General features: G+C 49.2%; 1 protein-coding gene across 1 annotated transcript in view; it reads left to right on the forward strand.

Moving 5' to 3' along the window:
• Nucleotides 1–16,360, forward strand: part of LOC138567191 (calmodulin-1-like) — a 91,078-nt gene extending 74,718 nt beyond the window's left edge. Inside the window, exon 6 of the mRNA XM_069645166.1 lies at nucleotides 14,839–16,360. Coding sequence (XP_069501267.1) covers nucleotides 14,839–14,867 — 29 coding nt within the window. The 3' untranslated portion in view covers nucleotides 14,868–16,360. The remainder of the gene's footprint in view (nucleotides 1–14,838) is intronic.
• The last annotated feature ends 800 nt before the right edge of the window (nucleotides 16,361–17,160 follow it).

Genomic DNA, 17,160 nt, shown 5'->3' on the forward strand with positions numbered 1-17,160 from the left:
GATCACCAATATTGAACCACGTGTAGACCAGTCTGAGGCAGGCTGAAGGGACTACTTGCTTGGGGAACTATTTTCTAGGGTGTGGTTGCTTGGACTACTTTACCTGGGGACTACTTTCTGAAGGCTATATAAACCACACCCTCAGTACAGAACACGCTTCACGTTATTCTGCACTCCTGCAGCGTAACGCTCACCGTGTCTGTTACCGTCAGGCCAGTCTTCAGCTACGCCTGTCCAGTTTTTCTTGAGTTACTTGCAAAGGAAGGAAGAGAAAGGTGAAGAACCTGAACCTCAGTGTCTTCATCTGCTGAGCTGAAAAGGAAGACAACAGGTTAGCCGCGCAGACCAAGAAATCCACATCGCTATTCTGCGCACTGTTAATATTTACCTGAGAGCTGGTCATTCCGGCGATCCGGCGAAGTACCATCACTCAACCGCCGCCATCATTCGCCTGCTGCTCCGGAGTCGCCGCATTGCGAAAAGCCCGCATTGGACATTTAATTCTTACGCAGCGCCATTACTCACCTGAATTCAGCATTTCCTATCGGTCCCGCAAGGCTTCACCACACGATCCATCCCGTAGTTACAGCGCCTGCAAAATGCAAAGAACAGCAGGTCAGTCGCGCAGGACAATAGCGTATATAGACTATCTCAGCACGCCGGTGTGAACGAGAGCCTGCCATTCATAAAACTAAGGTGAGGCATAGCAGCGAGGTGTATTAGAAGGCTGCGGGAGTGGGCCTTCCACCTTACAGTTGGGTAACATTTCATTTAACCTTTTAGGCACATCTTGGTGACGGAAGCGGAATTCAGAGTGGGCACGTGAAACCACTTAAGATCGGCACACCTGTGGAGACCAGGTGAGCGTAACTATAACCCACACACTAAGCACACAACCCCATCACCGATTTCGACTGTTCCGTCGAAAAAGGTGAAGTGCCAACAGGACCGCCAAAAATTTCGACGGAATCCTCTGATCTGGTAGATCACCAGCCTTCCTTGCATCCGCAGCAGCGTCTTGCGACTGGGCACTCCAAAAATAAGGGCGCTACCTCTAAATTGGGTTTACATGCCAAAGCGCAATCATCCAACGCTCAGGTGCACCCTAAGGCCCCAGTAGGCCCGAAACCTACTCCTAGGCCTCCTAGCATTTCCACAGGTGAAATATCTACCGCTTAAGCCCTCTGATGCCACGGTAAATCTACTGCTGACCCGTTGACTCTTACCAATTTCGGCGGAGATTGAGGACAGTATCGCAAGGATTACTTCAGCGGTTGGGCTGACGCCTAAGACACCGTCGAAACGCATGGAGCGTGCCGCGGACATGTCTAAAGACACGCCATGGTGCCCCAGTACTTGCGAAAACTACTAGGACAGTCAGGAGCCTCTGTCTGACACTCTTGGGGACAAATTCCGACGCCAACAAGAGGAAAATAGTTTTTTCCATCTTTTGCCCCTTCTGGTTCATCTAAGTGGACCAGGGAAAAGTTTAAAGGATGCATGGACCGTTTAGAAAGGATTCTCGCGTTCAGAGCATCCTTGTGAAGACCCTCTTTTGGTGTTCGCTTCACTTTTCCATGAAAATCTTGACTCTCAACCTTCAGCTTCTGTCCACCATGAAGATGTGGTCCAGATGGACCCTTACCAAGACATCTATGACGAGGAAGAAGACCCTTCCTTCCTGCAAGACTACCCTGATGACCAGGCGGATGCCATGGACAACTGGGAGGAAACCCAGCAAATGGAGACAGAGCCATGGACGCTCCCTACGCAAGATCAGGACACTGGTGTCCCATGCCTGGTTTCCCCTCCCACCACTCCGGCCCGCCAGGCCTCGCCTGTAGAAGATCAAATGGCTTTCAATGCCATCTTGAGGAATGAACTCTGGACAAACATCCGGAAGCCCTGCCAACTAACCACCTAGGGGTCAACAACCCAGCAAAGGCAGAGGCCCTAACCCCAGAGGAGCCACAGCCTCTGGTCAGAAATGGCCAACAGATTCAGGTACCCTCCCATGTCCCGGTCGGGGGCATTTAACATCTTTCCACGTGGCATGGGAGCGGATAACTTAAGACCAGTGGGTCATAAAGACGGTCGCCCACGGGTACTGCGTGGAATTCACCAAACCACCACAGTTCAGACTGCCACGGTCATGACGCCTCTCGCCAGACCATTTGCAGATCCTGAATCAAGAGTTGGAAGCGCTTCTGGGAAAGGACCCCATAGAAGCTGTCCCTATTCTTCAGGTAAACGAGGGTATTTATTCAGTGTACTTCCTTGTACCCAAAAAGGACCTCACCATACGCTCTGGTCTAGACCTGCGCCCAGTGAACCCATTTATAAAACCTAAAGTTTCGTATGCTAACGATACAGGAAGTGATCCCACTGTTGAAACGGAGGGACCACATGGCAACATTGGACATGAAAGATGCATACTTTCATATTTCAATGTTTCCAGCGCACAGGAAATATCTATGGTTCATGATCGAGGACCGGCATTACCAATTCAAGGTGCTCCCCTTTGGCATTGCCTCGGCACCAACAGTGTTTACAAAGGTCCTGGCAGTAGTGGCAGCACACCTGCGCAAACTAGCCGTCCAGTTTTACCCTTACCTAGACGACTAGGTCATAATAGGGGACTCTTCCAACACATGCTTTTTGAACACCCAGAAGACCGTAGACCACCTGGTCAGTCTGGGACAGTCTGGGATTCTCTATCAACGAGAAGTCCAGTCTAATCCCCAGTCAAGTAAAACTTATTTCTGGGGGCTCTAATCCCGACAAGGGACGGCCTCGTCTTCCCCCTCCAACGAGAGGGTTTAGAACATGCTTTTTCAGATCCCTCAATATGTAGCCAGTCGGGAGGTGACAGTACGAAAGGCCATGCGCTTGCTAGGTATGATGGCGTCATGCATTTACTTAGTTTCCCACGTGCGGCTGCGCATGCATCCCATGCAAGAGTGGCTCAACAGCCAGTGGTGTCAGGCCAGCTGACAATGGGAAGATCTGGTAGTTGTCTTGCCAGCCCTCGTTCTCTCTGCAGTGGTGGTCGAGGGAATACCTCTTTAAGGGGAAAACCTTCACCACCCCCGCAGTAGAAGCCACCCTCACGGCAGACGCATCTCACAGGGTGTGGGGCCCTCACCTGCTTCAGTAGACAGCGCATGGAGTGTGGTGCCCACAAGTAGCATCCAACTATATAAATCTGTTAGAGCTGCTAGTGGTGGTCAAAGCACTGAAAGCCTTTCAAACACAACTACAGGGGAAGACAGTCCTGGTCCTGACGGACAGCACCACAGCCATGTATTACCGAAACAAGCAGGGGGGCACACACTGTCCAGGGCTATCCAAGCTGTCCCAAAACATTTGGATGTGGGCTATCAAACACAGATGTGCTCAGCAGAGATTTCCCACTGCCCCTAGAATACGAATGGCGTCTGTACAAAGACATCGTCTTCACAGAATGGGACCCTCAGATGCATGGACATTCTCAGGGAAGCTAGGAAACCTAACACCCGCTATTGCTATTCCAGCAAGTGGAAACGCTTTGTCTGGTGTAATACAAAGGGCGTAACAGGAGGGAGAGCCCAGCACAGGCACAGGACTATGGGCTAACAAAAGCTGAACACGGGGAGGAGTCCTGCCTGTAAACAATTCTTTTCAATTGCAACTCATTCAGGTGCAAGTTTAGTCAGATATATGGCAAACAGATAGTATACTATCAATGGAGATCTGTTGATGTATCCTTTGAGCCGTGGTGATTGTAAGCACCATGAGGTCCTTGCTACATTTCGTTGCTATTCTGCTGAAGCCTTGCATATAGATTTTATCATCAAGGAAGAGAGCAGGTGCATTGCGAAAAATAAGCCCCAAGGGAACTAAATTGGCTCTCGGGTACTCTTTAAAAAAAAAAAAAAAAAAAAAAAAAAAAAAAAAATGCCCGTGGACCTCTGTTAAAAAGCCTTTTTTTTTCTTTAGATTAAGGTCATCAGTAGTAGCTGTGGAGTAGCGCGCCTTCCATGTTGAATAGGGTTGGGCCTTGTATGATCTCAAGGATGTGTTCCTCCGAAAAACATAGTGTTACATCTTTAAGATGCAGGGGGAAAGAGGGTGATTGTTAACCAGTAGTGTGGGGTCAGTGGGCAGAGCCGAAGAGTAAATGTATTTTCGGAACCCTAACTAAGTGGTGAAGAACAATGTATAGAGGTAATTCAAAGTTCCCTATTATAGCAAAACGCTATATCTACAAAGGAGGTAACTCGAGGGGGAGCCCAGCACAGGGATAGGACTACGGGCTAACAAAAGTTGCAATTGAAAAGAATTGTTTACAGGCAGGACCCCTCCCTGTTTTCAGCTTTTGTTAGAAGGGTAAGCGAACCACAGACCCCTTCTGTTGTAGACCCTTTTGTTACAGTCCACAGGGATAAGGTAGTTCTGTGCACTCATCCCAGATTTGCGCCTAAATTCATCTCAAAGTTCCATGTGAACCAATCTATCGAACTACCCACTTTATACCTGAAAAGAGCGAAACCACTGAAGAAAACCAGTTTTTCGTTTCAGTGGCAGTTGGCAGAGAAGGGGATCCTGTCCTAAATCGGCTAACTCGGTGGATTGTCAAATGCATCACACTGTTACTCTTGCTAAGAGAACAGCCCTTCAAGCCTAAAGCACACACTACTCGAGGCACTGGGGCTTCCATAGCATGCATTGCAAATGTTCCCCTAGTCCATTTGCAAAGCGGCAACCTGGAGTTCTGTACACACCTTTACAAAACACTATTGCCTAGACACTCATTCTAGATCTGACTCTCAGGTGGGACAGCAGTAAGAAGACATCTTTTCTTTACTGTTCCTTCTCATAACCCACCTCCAACTCCGGGTACTTCTCGCTAGTCTATGCACAAAGCATGTGATTCTAAGCAGATAAACAAGCATCAGAAGACCTGCATTACTCACTAATAGCATTTCTGATGATTGTATCTGCTTAGATTCACATGCTGTCTGCCTCCCCACTCGGGGTGTAAGGAACATAGACATCTTACTACTTTCTCTCTTCATGTACTCACTCACAATAGCCTTAGGCTCCCTCATGGCCGAAAAAATACAATCGGAGGGGCCTCGGCACGTGAGGGATTTTGGGTACACTACATGTCACGATAGGGATAGTGTTACAGACACGCCTATGCCAACGTCCCCTTTCGGTCCCCGAAAGACAAGATGCAATACTCTGCGGTTACCACTGGATGTCAGACCATATGCACAGCATGTGAATCTGATCGGATGCCGGGAATCCTCAGCAAAAGAAAACTTTAACTTATAAACTTTTGTTTTTGCCTATAAACCAATCACTGAGCTCTGGGTCATACTACCCCCTCCCCTCCCCCCAGCCAACGGCTGCCCTCTCCTTAAGACACACTATTGGCAGCCATCGAAAGATTTTTCTCCAGCATTGGATCTTTCATGGATTCACATGCTTAGAATATTCCCCGTCGTCCGACTGGAACCCCTCGGTACACATATATAGCCTTTTCCAATAGGAAAACTTCCGACACTTTTGTGTCCTATCTACGTCCTTTTAGGACCCGCCTACGCATGCTCTGTAGGCCGTCCCCGTATAAGAGGCCCGCCCCCGCGGTTCCCCTTCAGATTTCAACCGTCTCCAAAGTAGTGGGATCTCCTCGCGTTGTCTTACTATTTTGTACAAGGTTGCATTACTGGAATTTGAGTACAGAAAATGTCCTCCGGGTCAGGAAAAGCGCTGTTTCGCCCATGCGCGACGTGCGGCTTGAAAAATGTTTACGAGGGGGACGGACATATGGATTGTATATATTGCCTCCACTCATCATTCAGCGGATAACTGCGACATATGCAAAGGGTTTTCTCAAAAAACCCTCAAAGACCACAGTCAACGACTGGTGGCATGGCTGAATGATGGAGCGGGGGCATACCCCCCTTCGGAGGTAGGCTCCACACAATCGGCGAAAACATCACGCCACTCTACCTCGTCAGAACCACTGGCGAAGAAATCTCGACCGACGGAAAAAGAGTCGTCTGGAAGTCACTCAACTAGAGACTCCTCGTCAAAGAAATCATCAAAAAAGCATGAAAAGGAAAGGAAATCCTCCTCGGGCGATCATCATAGATCGACCACGAGTCGAGTAAAAAGTCAAGTGTGGAAAAGGCGCGACCGCCAAAACCACCAGTCATCGGCCTCCACCCTGCCACTTACGCAGGTGGCATCCACCGTCACAACGACGATGGTCTTGTCGACGGGGGTTCTACTGGAGGCCTGAAGTTTTTGATCCGACTCCCCCCCCCCCCCCCGGATACTTTACTACAAGAACAGGCTGTGTTGCTGCCCTCGGAGGACGAGAATGAGAGAATAGCTGGCCCAGCAGACCTAGGGCTACGAGTGGCTGACAAGTCGTCGACGAGGGGATCCGTTATACCGGTATCTGCCCCTCTTCTCAATCCTCAATCTGTTTTGTCGTTGGAAATTCTGTCCACGCTTCAGTCGTTGTTAGTCGTTGGACCAGAGACTACCTCAGGCAAACCTGCCACAGTCCCCGTCGACGAGCCAGGCCCGTCCCGTCAACCGACGCACCTACGCACGCCAATCTCAGCACTGGCACAAGAGGAAGGTGAGCTGCCAGATTCGGAGTCTGACGGGAGCCATGTCGGATATCTCATCATCCCCCTCCAGGGATCCAACCTGGGAGTCAGAGGTGGAGTTGGAAACCCCTAGAAGCCCAGCTCACCCGTCCCCTCCGGACGACATTGCGTCATTCTATTCTATGATGGAGAAGGCATGCAAATAATTTGATTTGTCCCAGGAAGAACAGAAAAAACAAAGTTTAAGGCTCCAGAGTCTACCCCCAAGTGTTTATCCTCCCAACCAACGCCAGACTCGGTGGTGTCGGCGGCAGCGGCGAGGAAGGCGAAGGCCCAGCACAAGTGCACGACGACTCCTGAGAACGAAGCGAGATGCCAAGATGCCTTTGGCAAAAAAGTGCTATCCGTGGGAGCGACCACAGTAAAGGCCGCAAACTCTCTGGCAATTGTTGCCAGATACGATAGGGTGATGTGGCACAGGCTAGCTCTGTTGCTTGATCATCTTCCGGAAGAGCATAGGAAGGCAGCAATGTTACTCGTCCGAGAAGGTGAGGAAGCCTCAAATCACGCAATAAACATTTCGGTGGACCTCGCTGAGTCAGGCTTCAAGCAAGTCAATAATGGGGTCGTATTACGTCAACAGTCATGGCTTAAGTGTACCTACTTCAGGCCATAAGTACAATACAAAGTTTTAGATATGCCCTTTGAGGGAGACCTTCTTTTCGGTGAGAAGGTGGACGAAGCCCTAAAGGGAATGAAAGAGGAGTCGGACACGGCACGTTCATTGGGTGCCCTCCAGAGTGGCAGAAACTACAAGTCTTTTCGTCCCTTTAGAGGGGCTTCAGGTAATTCAAGATTCTCTGCATCTGGAGACAGATCCTTTGGCAGACCAGCTTACCCCTCCCAGGTATACAGACGTGCCTCCCAAACAGCAAACCGTCGCCGGGACTTCCAGGAAAAGACCATCATATCTGTCGTCGTCGAGAGACGAGCAAAATAAAGATCAGCAGTGACATACAACACACCGTTCTGGGGGGGGGAAGAGTTTCAGCATACGTCGACGAATGGGAACGAATAACGACGGATCAATGGGTGCTGGATACTATAAGAAAGACACTCTCTACAATTCAAACACAGCCCTCCGCAAATTCCACCTGCGTTCACCGCTCATTCCCATCTGAAGATACTGCAACAAGAGGTAACACTCATGTTAGCAAAGGGCGTGATAGAATTTGTTCCAACATCACAGAGAGGTCAAGGAGTCTACTCAAGATATTTTGTCGTAAAAAAGCAGAACGGTAAATGGCGTCCCATTTTAGACTTGCGCGATCTCAAGTCTTTAAAGAGCCTAAAATTCAAGATGCTCACTCTGCAGGAAGTGATCCGCGCCGTTCAAGAGGGGGATTTTCTAGCGTCCCTGGATTTGAAGGACGCGTATTTCCATATTCCAATGTGTCGGAAACACAGGAAATTCCTAAGATTTGTATTAGGGCGGACTCGCTACCAATTCACGGTTCTTCCTTTTGGGCTCAAGACCTCCCCCAGAACGTTCACGAAATGCCTGGCTCCAGTAGCGGCCTGGCTAAGGAAGCAAGGCCACCATGTATACCCATACCTCGACGACTGGCTGGTAAGGGGATCCTCCCCAGCATCGACCCAACACAAGTTTACAAGCCACCATGCAGCTTCTACAACAGCTGGGATTCGCCATAAACTTTGAAAAATCCTCTCTGCAGCCATCGAGATCGCTGGTATTCCTGGGGGCACAGTTCGAGACCCAGTTAGGGCTAGTGAAACCTTCTCTCGACAGAACCTCAAGACTCAATCAACAAGCATGCCGACTACGGCGACAAGATCTCAGTGAGAAAATACGTTTCGGTCTTAGGGGCCATGGCATCCTGCATCCATCTGGTGGAAAACTCGCCTATTCATGAGGCCAGTCCAGGAATTCCTCGCGGACCGATGGACGCAGGCTCAAGGATCGTGGTCAGACAAGATAACCATCGACGACCAGCTGCTTCGGACCCTTCAGTGGTGGCAGTTTCCACAATCTGAACAACGGCGTACCCCTACAGGAGCCGGAGTGTCAGCGAACCATAGTCACGGATGCGTCCCTAACCGGATGGGGAGCTCACATGGGTGCTCTCCAAACGCAAGGTCGCTGGTCTCCAACGGAGTTACTCCTACACATAAACGTGTTAGAGCTCAGAGCAGTACGATGGGCCTTGAAGGCATTCCTACCACACATCAAGGGCTCGCGAGTACGAATACTGACCGACAGTACAACGGCCATGTTTTATCTGAGGAAACAAGGAGGGACGCGATCAAGAACTCTTTCCATGGTAGCCCAGAAAACATGGCATTGGGCATTAAAGCACGAAATTTCCATCGTGGCTCATCACCTTCCAGGAGACTCCCTCAGCAGACTCCCTCAGCAGAAGCATGGCCCAGATACACGAGTGGGAAATGGACACAGTTCACCTGATGAAAGTGTTCGAGAAATGGGGTCACCCCCCTCTGGACGCCTTCGCGACCTAAGACAACAAGAAATGCGAGCAATACGCAAGCAGATGGCCTCAAGAGGGCTCCAGGGGGGAGGCATTCTCCTTCCCATGGACGGACATATTCCTCTATGCTTTTCCCCCGTTCCCCCTCATAAGGAGGACAATACAGTGGATACGCAGATACAATTGCCGGGTAATTCTAGTGACACCATACTGGCCAAGGCAACCGTGGTTCTCCGACCTGCTTCACCTGTAGCTGGAACATCCCATAGGGTTGCCGAAAGTCCAGAACCTACTATCCCGGGACAAAGGCACGGTGTGGTATCACGACCCGGACAGTCTCAACCTTACAGCCTGGCTCCTGACTTTTCGGAGTTCGGTGCTTTAGACGTTTCGGAGGATTGTCAAAAAATTCTGCAGGCGGCTAGAGCCCCTTCTACAAACAAATCCTACTCCTTTAAGTGGCGGAGGTTCTGTGAATGGTGTAGGGGACAACAGGCCTACAACCGTTGTCGGTGACGCCGGAACAAGTTCTACCTTACCTGCTCCTCTTGGCGGAGAGGGGATTATCCTTCACATCGATAAAGGTGCACCTGGCGGCCATCTCGAGGTTCACAAGGAAAAGGCAGTCGTCTCCTCTATTTAGCGACAGACTTGTAAAACACTTCATGAGGGGTTTATTTTGAGCTTTTCCCCCGGAAAAACGTTTCCCCCCGACTTGGAGTCTCAACACAGTGTTGGCAGGCTTAATGAAACCGCCTTTTGAGCCTATGGCCACGTCCGACATGAAATTCATTTCGTGGAAGTTGGCATTCTTGATTGCTATCACATCAGCTAGAAGAATCTCGGAACTGCAAGCGCTGGTCGTAGATCCGCCATACCTAAGATTCTTTAAGGACAAAGTAGTCCTGGCAACTAATCCTATGTTCGTTCCGACAGTGTATCACAAACTCGTCCATTGTTCTCCCTACTTTCTTCGCCACACCATCATCGGCAGCAGAAAAAGCTCTTCATACCCTGGACGTTAAGAGGGCTCTGAAATTTTACCTACATCGTACACAGGAATTCAGGTCTACTAGACAACTGTTCGTCGCATATGGTCCGTCGACGAGAGGAAAAGCAATCTCTAAACAAGGATTGGCTCGATGGGTCTCATCGACGATTGCGTTTTGTCACTCTAAGGCCGGAAGGCCACTGCAAGGACATCCTAGAGCCCATTCTACAAGATCAATGTCCTCCTCAACAGCTTTATGGGCAGGAATTCCGTTGACGGACATATGCCAAGCTGCGGCATGGTCAGTGAGTGCCCCACACGTTTACCCGCCACTACTGCCTTGCCAGGCAGCATGCGGACGAGGTGCAGATGGGAAGAGCTGTCCTGCGCCATCTGTTTCAGTAAGGTAAGCTCCACGCTGTGGAGAATCTGTTGTCTACCTTTTTAATGACAGTTTGTTTTATGTGGGTAAGGTTGTATGAGGTAGCTTATTCCTACTGTACATATGCATTGTGTAGTATGTTGAGGGTATATTACATTACATTCTCACCGCCGTCTCAAGTGTGACTGCTATACAATCTATTCTAAGCATGTGAATCCATGAAAGATCCAATGCTGGAGAAGGGAATAGTTTCTTACCTGTAACTCCATTTCTCCAGCATTGGTATCTTTCATGGATTCACATGCGCCCGCCAACCTCCCCCGAATGTAATGTATTTGATAAATTTAACCCTTCCTACTTTGGAGGGGCTGAAATCTGAAGGGGAACCGCGGGGGTGGGCCTCTTATACGGGGACGGCCTACGGAGCATGCGTAGGCGGGTCCTAAAAGGACGTAGATAGGACACAAAAGTGTCATAAATTTTCCTATTGGAAAAGGCTATATATGTGTACCGAAGGGTCCCAGTCTGACGACTGGGAATATTCTAAGTATGTGAATCCATGAAAGATACCAATGCTGGAGAAATGGAGTTACAAGTAAGAAACTATTCCCTTACTGCACGTTCAAGTGTTGGGAATCTTCCTGTTTTGCTCATAGCTTTTCTACGTTTTCATGCTTAACGAACCCCCCCCCCCCCCCACCGAGTTCCTATGTGCTCTTTCGCTCCTTTGCCCAGCAAGCAGGGATCTGTTTGTCGACGTTGTTCAATGCCCCTGAAGGGCAAGAATCGTTGACTTTCATCAGATTCCAGAAGGCCTTTGTGTCTACACCGCACGCCAGACCATGTCAAGATATGCTCCAGCTGCGGATTGAGGAACATGTTGGGGGAGAACAAACACTTCCAATGCCTATACTGTCTCCATCCGGACCACAGGGAAGCAGATTGTGAAATCGGTCTTGGTTTCTCCAAGTGCACCGTCTAGGATCGTCACAGTAGGCTGGTGGCGTGGCTTAAGGCCAAAGGCCCTACCCTGCGTGGCAAGCAGGGGCATGCCTCACCCAGGACCGGCTGGTCTGAGGATCGTACGTCAAGTCCTTTGAGGGCGCTCCATCCGTGGAGGCCCAAAACAAGGCCAAGCACTGGTCTGTTTCCGTCAGGGTCACCGAGCAAGCGAGTCCCATCTCGATTCATTGCTCCAGCTCCTCCTCGAAGAGGAAATCGGCTAACCCAGGGAGGCTGCAGGAGAAGCCGGAGAAGACAAAGGCGCAGCGAAAAGGTGTCCGATCTGGTTTAGGTGGTCCAGGTGAAGTAATCCTCAACAATGGAGCTGGTGGTGGCCGCCATCTTGAAGGCGAAAGGGGCTTACACGGTCCAGGGGACCCCAACATCACCCAGAGTGGCCCTTCCCCTGAGGTGGGAGGCCTCTGCCAAGCCGGTGGAGAAAACTCCAGAGAAGAGGATGCCAGGAAGAGGGGATATCAGCCATGCTGGGCAAGGTGCAACGGCGTTTGGCACTAAGATCGCCACAGTGCTGACCGTCTAGCATTTACCTGGTCCGACTCTGCAGGTTGCGGGTGCGATCCCTTCAGGAATTCCTGGACGCACGGTGGATCCAGGAGTCCAGAAGCTTTGCAGACAAGGTTGTTCTTGACAAGTTCTGTCGAGCGATAAGGTGGTGGGGCGTGTGCTCCAACATCGCCAGCGGCACAGATTTCAGAGCCCCCCCCCCCCCCCCCCCCCCCCCCCATATCCCCATATCAGGAGACAGTCACCACGGACGCTTCCCTGGAGGGCTGGGTAGCCCACACTGGACGTCACCACGCTACCGGAGGAGGGGGATCTCCACATCAATGTTCTGGAACTACGAGCAGTGTTCTGGGCCCTAAAATCGTTCCTTGCGTCCCTCGATGGCAAGGTGGTGAGGGTCTACACGGACAATACCACCATGATCAGGAAGCGGGGGGGGGGGGGGGGTACCAGATCCCTGGCGCTCTCCAGAGAGGCGCAGGACTTTTGGCACTGGGCCGTCGCCCGAGGGATGGTTTTTCCTCATTGCTTTTCACCTGGTTGGGAGTCAAACACAATCGCAGACTCCCTCTGCAGGGTGCTGCATGCTTGCCACGAGTGGGAGGTACGGCAGGCTCAGGTGGACAGCCTCTTTCTCAGGTAGGGCAGACCCCAGATCGATCTGTTTGCGACGGCGACAAACTCATGCTATAGATTCACCAGCAGGTTCCCCCCTGCCGGGGAGCATGGGGGACGTGTTCTCCTTCCCGTGGGAAGGCCTGTTCTTGTAGGTGAGCCTGTCCGGAGGTTAGAGTAATTGCTTCTGTTGAGCCTTGCCACCTCCCATTGTTTATTGTTGTACTGCTATGCATTCTTTATTCAGGAGCATGTAAATCCATGCCAGACCCCATGCTGGATGGATTCACATGCAAACCCTCCCGCCCCTCTGCAGCTCTTCTTGTCATACTGTCACTAACATGCTACCAAATCTGAAGATAGTTGCCAGAGGAGGGCTTAGGTAGAGGGCAGTCATTGGCTGAGGCAGTCATTGGCTGGGGCAGTATGACCCAGAGCTCAGTGATTGGCTTGTAGGAGAAGACCGTTTGTAAGTGAAAGTGGTTTTACCGAGGATTCCAGGCCTGACGGAATATTTCATGAGCATGTGAATTCATGCCAGACCCTTATTGGAGAACAACAGTTACCAGTTAGTAACCTGTTACTTAACTTTCCACATAGTTTTACACACCATGGGATCCTTTTATCCTGGGAGGAAGGTTTTCCAACTAACTGGTTGTGTCCGGATTGGAAATGCTTGCTTTTAGTAGGCAGTATAGGTCCTATGCTTGTGCTGAATACCAGGCTATTCTGCTAGACTGAACTTGGTTCCGGTGTTGTAATGAAGCATAGGGATTTTAAGCTTGTTCTTCTATGCCTATTTGCTGACTATCAAATTCAGGCACCTTCATTTTAAGCTTTGCTCGGTTTGTTTTTAAACTGTTAGCCTTCATTCTGGGCTTATGTCTGTACAGCCCTAGATGTTCTATTTCAGCATGCACCCTGGTGCTCATTCTCCCTAGAATAGGCTTTTTTCACTCTGAGCTTGAATCTATTTGTCCCCAGTGAATTGCCATCCTCCTTTTGAGCTTGTTTGTCCCCAGGTGTGACCTACTGAGCTTTAAGCTTCATAATTTGCTTCCGATGTCCTAAATTGGTTTCTCAACACATGCTAGTCCTAGTCCCTCTCATTTCAGAACTTAGGTCGATCTATTCACCAATCAGTGTTTAGTTAATGACAAATGGGTTTTCCTTGATTTGGAGCGTAGTTCTAGTTGCAATTGGTCATCCTTTCCAGTTGGGTGTTGCCCTTTGTCCACAGCTATTGCATAAGCTTGGCATTTTCTTGTTTCAGGGATCTTGATGTACCTCCCTTGAGAGTCAAACCACACCAGTTTTTCAGTATAAGCACAGACTGAAGAAACTCTTATTTTATGTGGTTTGCTTTGTGGATATCCTTAAAACACAGAGGGCCTCATTCCGACCCAGGCGGTAAGGGGTTTACAGCAGCGTAAACAGCGCCGACCCTTACCGCCTGATTCCGAGGTCCCTTAGCGCCATGGAGGATTTAACACCTGCTTTTAGCAGGTGTTAAAATCCATGGCGCTAAGGGACCTTGTTGTTAATTACGCCACCGTAATTTACGGTGGCGTAATTAACGCCTTCCCCACTCCCATTATGCCCTATGGGGCAAAAATGGGAATGGGGAAGGGTAAATGGGGATTGAGGACTTACCGCCCCGCCAACCTCGGAATGGGGCGGTAAGTCCGTCAACCACCATGGCGTAAACGTAGTTTACGCCATGGTGGTAAAGGTACGACCCAGGCGGTAACTTACCGCCTGGGTCGGAATGAGGCCCGGAGTGTAGTTTGCTCTTGCGCATTAGATTTGTAGTCCTCTTTACTCTTTTATTCTTGGCACTACAGTCGCACCAGTGAATCTGTTAAGAGGTTCAAATGTGCCTGAATGTAAATTTCCCCTCCTACACAAAGTGAGTTCGTTTAAAGGCCATGGTTTGAGACAATAGACAATATGGGGCATAAATCTCCTATATTTCCTGGATAATATACAGTCTAGGATTGCGATATGTAGGATCTGTGTGAACACCATTCCTTCTCAGCCCTGCATGTTTCCTTCCAGGTCTCTATTTGATGAACATGAATATTACCATTCCTTTCTTCACACCTATTTTGAAGTAGAATCTGTCTTGTACAAATAAAATCTGGCCAATGCTTTAAACTGTAGTAACTAATCGTGCCTTTTTACATCTTTCTTTTTCTTTCGCAGAGTTTGTACAGATGATGACTTCAAAGTAATGTTCCAGAAGGTTCCTCTGCAGCAGAGCAAGAGATGGAGACTACCTGCTTTCGCTCTCTACCCTCTGCTTCCTTCCTTGTCCCCACTGCCCCATTAACCCTTGTAATTTAGTTCCATTTGGCCCTTCCTGTCGAGTATGACCTGACCATCCTCGTCTGGCCGTGGGCGTATGATAATACCAAGCGCCCTGGGACATCGCCACAATGCATGCCCTGTGCAGCTGCACATTCTTGTCGGAGCGTGATCTTGTGATTAACCACCCCTTCCTCTAAGATGGCTGCAGGGACAGAAACAAACTGGCAGGGCCATTGCTTTTACCCTGCTCTTGTCCCAGTGCCAGTGGGGAGTCGTGGGTTGTTTTGCTCCCATGCAGGTCATTACTTAAGGATGTCTGGTGTCAGAGTTCAAACTTTTAAAGATGGAATTCAGTGGACAAATACTTAAGGAGAAGCAAAGGGCTCCAGTAATGAATTTGCCAAATAGAGCGAAGCTCAGTTGCCTGTTGTGGTGTAGTTTCCTTTCTGCCTTTTGGGTGCAAGTTCACCATGAAAATTTGTGAAAGCGGAGTTTAAAGGAAATCCTCACAAGTTGCAGTTTGAATTTGGGAGGAGGCTGAACTTGACATCCTCACCGGAACTCTCTTCCAGTAGTTCTCATTTGCCCGAGAGTGTGCTGTGGAGTACCCGAGTGGCTTTGTTTCGGATCCCTGGAATTCTTTCAGCCAAAAACCAGCTTGTGTAATGCAAACGTGAAGTCTTATCTGTTAGGTTCACATTGAACTAACATTTTCTTCCTCTCCTCCCGCTGATCCACCTCACTCCCTGCATGTATGAGCTATGAACAGGACCGTGCATGCTGCAGTGAGGTGTTTGTATACCCTGTATGATTGTACTAAGGCGGTTAATGGGAATGCAACTTGATGATAAAATTGAAGTAGTGAAGGACAGACCAATGTTTTCTCAAACCCCTCAATTAGAAGAAAGCAGATTTATTTTATTTTTTAGAGGTCCTGCAAGAGCAGTGGCCTCATCAGTACAGTTCCCAGAAAGTACCAACAAACTTTTTTTTTTGTGTGAGTGGAATGGTGTACCCGCTGTACTCATTCTGCCTGCTCTACATTTCTGTCCTTGCAGCCACAACACCAGTAGCATCCAAAATGCCAGACTCCAGTGAGCAATTTGTTCTTCCCTGGACGGCTGGCTTCAGTTGGTCCTTTCTCCACCCCCCCTCCCCCTGTTGCGTGTCCAAATATCCATTTCTGCCTTTTTTGTCTGCGTTCGCGTTTTTGATATTGTGACTTGGGTGTGCTCTGAACATTTCTTAAGCTGCTTAATAAGAAACTAAAGAATTTCATTCCTTCTTGTGCTTCCACTTCCTCATCCCCTCTGACTATATTGGCCTCTGGGGTTGGGGAGGAGGCGCTTCTCTTCCATTCCATGGTGGTAATATGGTGATATGTTCTTATTTTCAATAAACTCTTGTATTTCTATAACATGTGCTTATTTATTGTGTAGGAGCAGGGACTGCTTGTATTTCACACTTCTTGTCTAGTGCCCATTGCGATTATCCCTAAAGTAGTAGTGAAAAACTGTTTTTCGGTGGAGTGGAGGCAATACTTCGTTTGGTTTCCCCTTTTTGGGGTGACCTTCTATTAAGAGAAGGAAGCAACGCTAAGTGAATGCTTTCAGCTTTTGTGAGGCTGCTTATGGTAACTTCTGGTAATCCAGTCTATAGTGTTGATTTTAAGGATGAATAGTATACCTGCACTGAATGCGTCCTAATAGAGGGCTATTTTGTTAATATTGGGCGCTTATACGTATGTGTTTCTGGGGCTTGTGAATCTACTTGGCTTCATATGCTTTACATAGTCTGCCATCTCGTGGTTGGCTCAGTAAGAAATGTGTTGACGGGGGCATGCCTGTCACACTAGAACTATCCTACATGTACAGGCATCTACTTGGATCTTCTTTTTTTGGCATTTGTTGACAGCAAAGTTCGTTGCGAGAGCATTTTCGACGCCATCACGTTTGTTTTTGCCAACTTTGACAAGTAGCATCCTATGAAAGAGCATCCTGACTAGGCATGCAGTAGGGAGAGTTGGGGTGGTGTGAGGGAGGGGCACACGTTTTTATACACTCCTAGAGCTCTGGAGAATGTCTTTGTCCCTATGTTTTACTCAAAACTAGGCAAGCTTTGATTTGCTGAGGCCCACATGGAGAATACAGCATTTAAATTCTGCGCAAGGTGTTAAACGGTTGTCTCCCAAAGGACCACACCGAAGGCCGCTGCCTG

The sequence above is a fragment of the Ambystoma mexicanum genome, chromosome 2p (assembly GCF_040938575.1).
Source record: "Ambystoma mexicanum isolate Mex_15411 chromosome 2p, UKY_AmexF1_1, whole genome shotgun sequence".
In the NCBI taxonomy this organism is placed as follows: Eukaryota; Metazoa; Chordata; class Amphibia; order Caudata; family Ambystomatidae; genus Ambystoma; species Ambystoma mexicanum.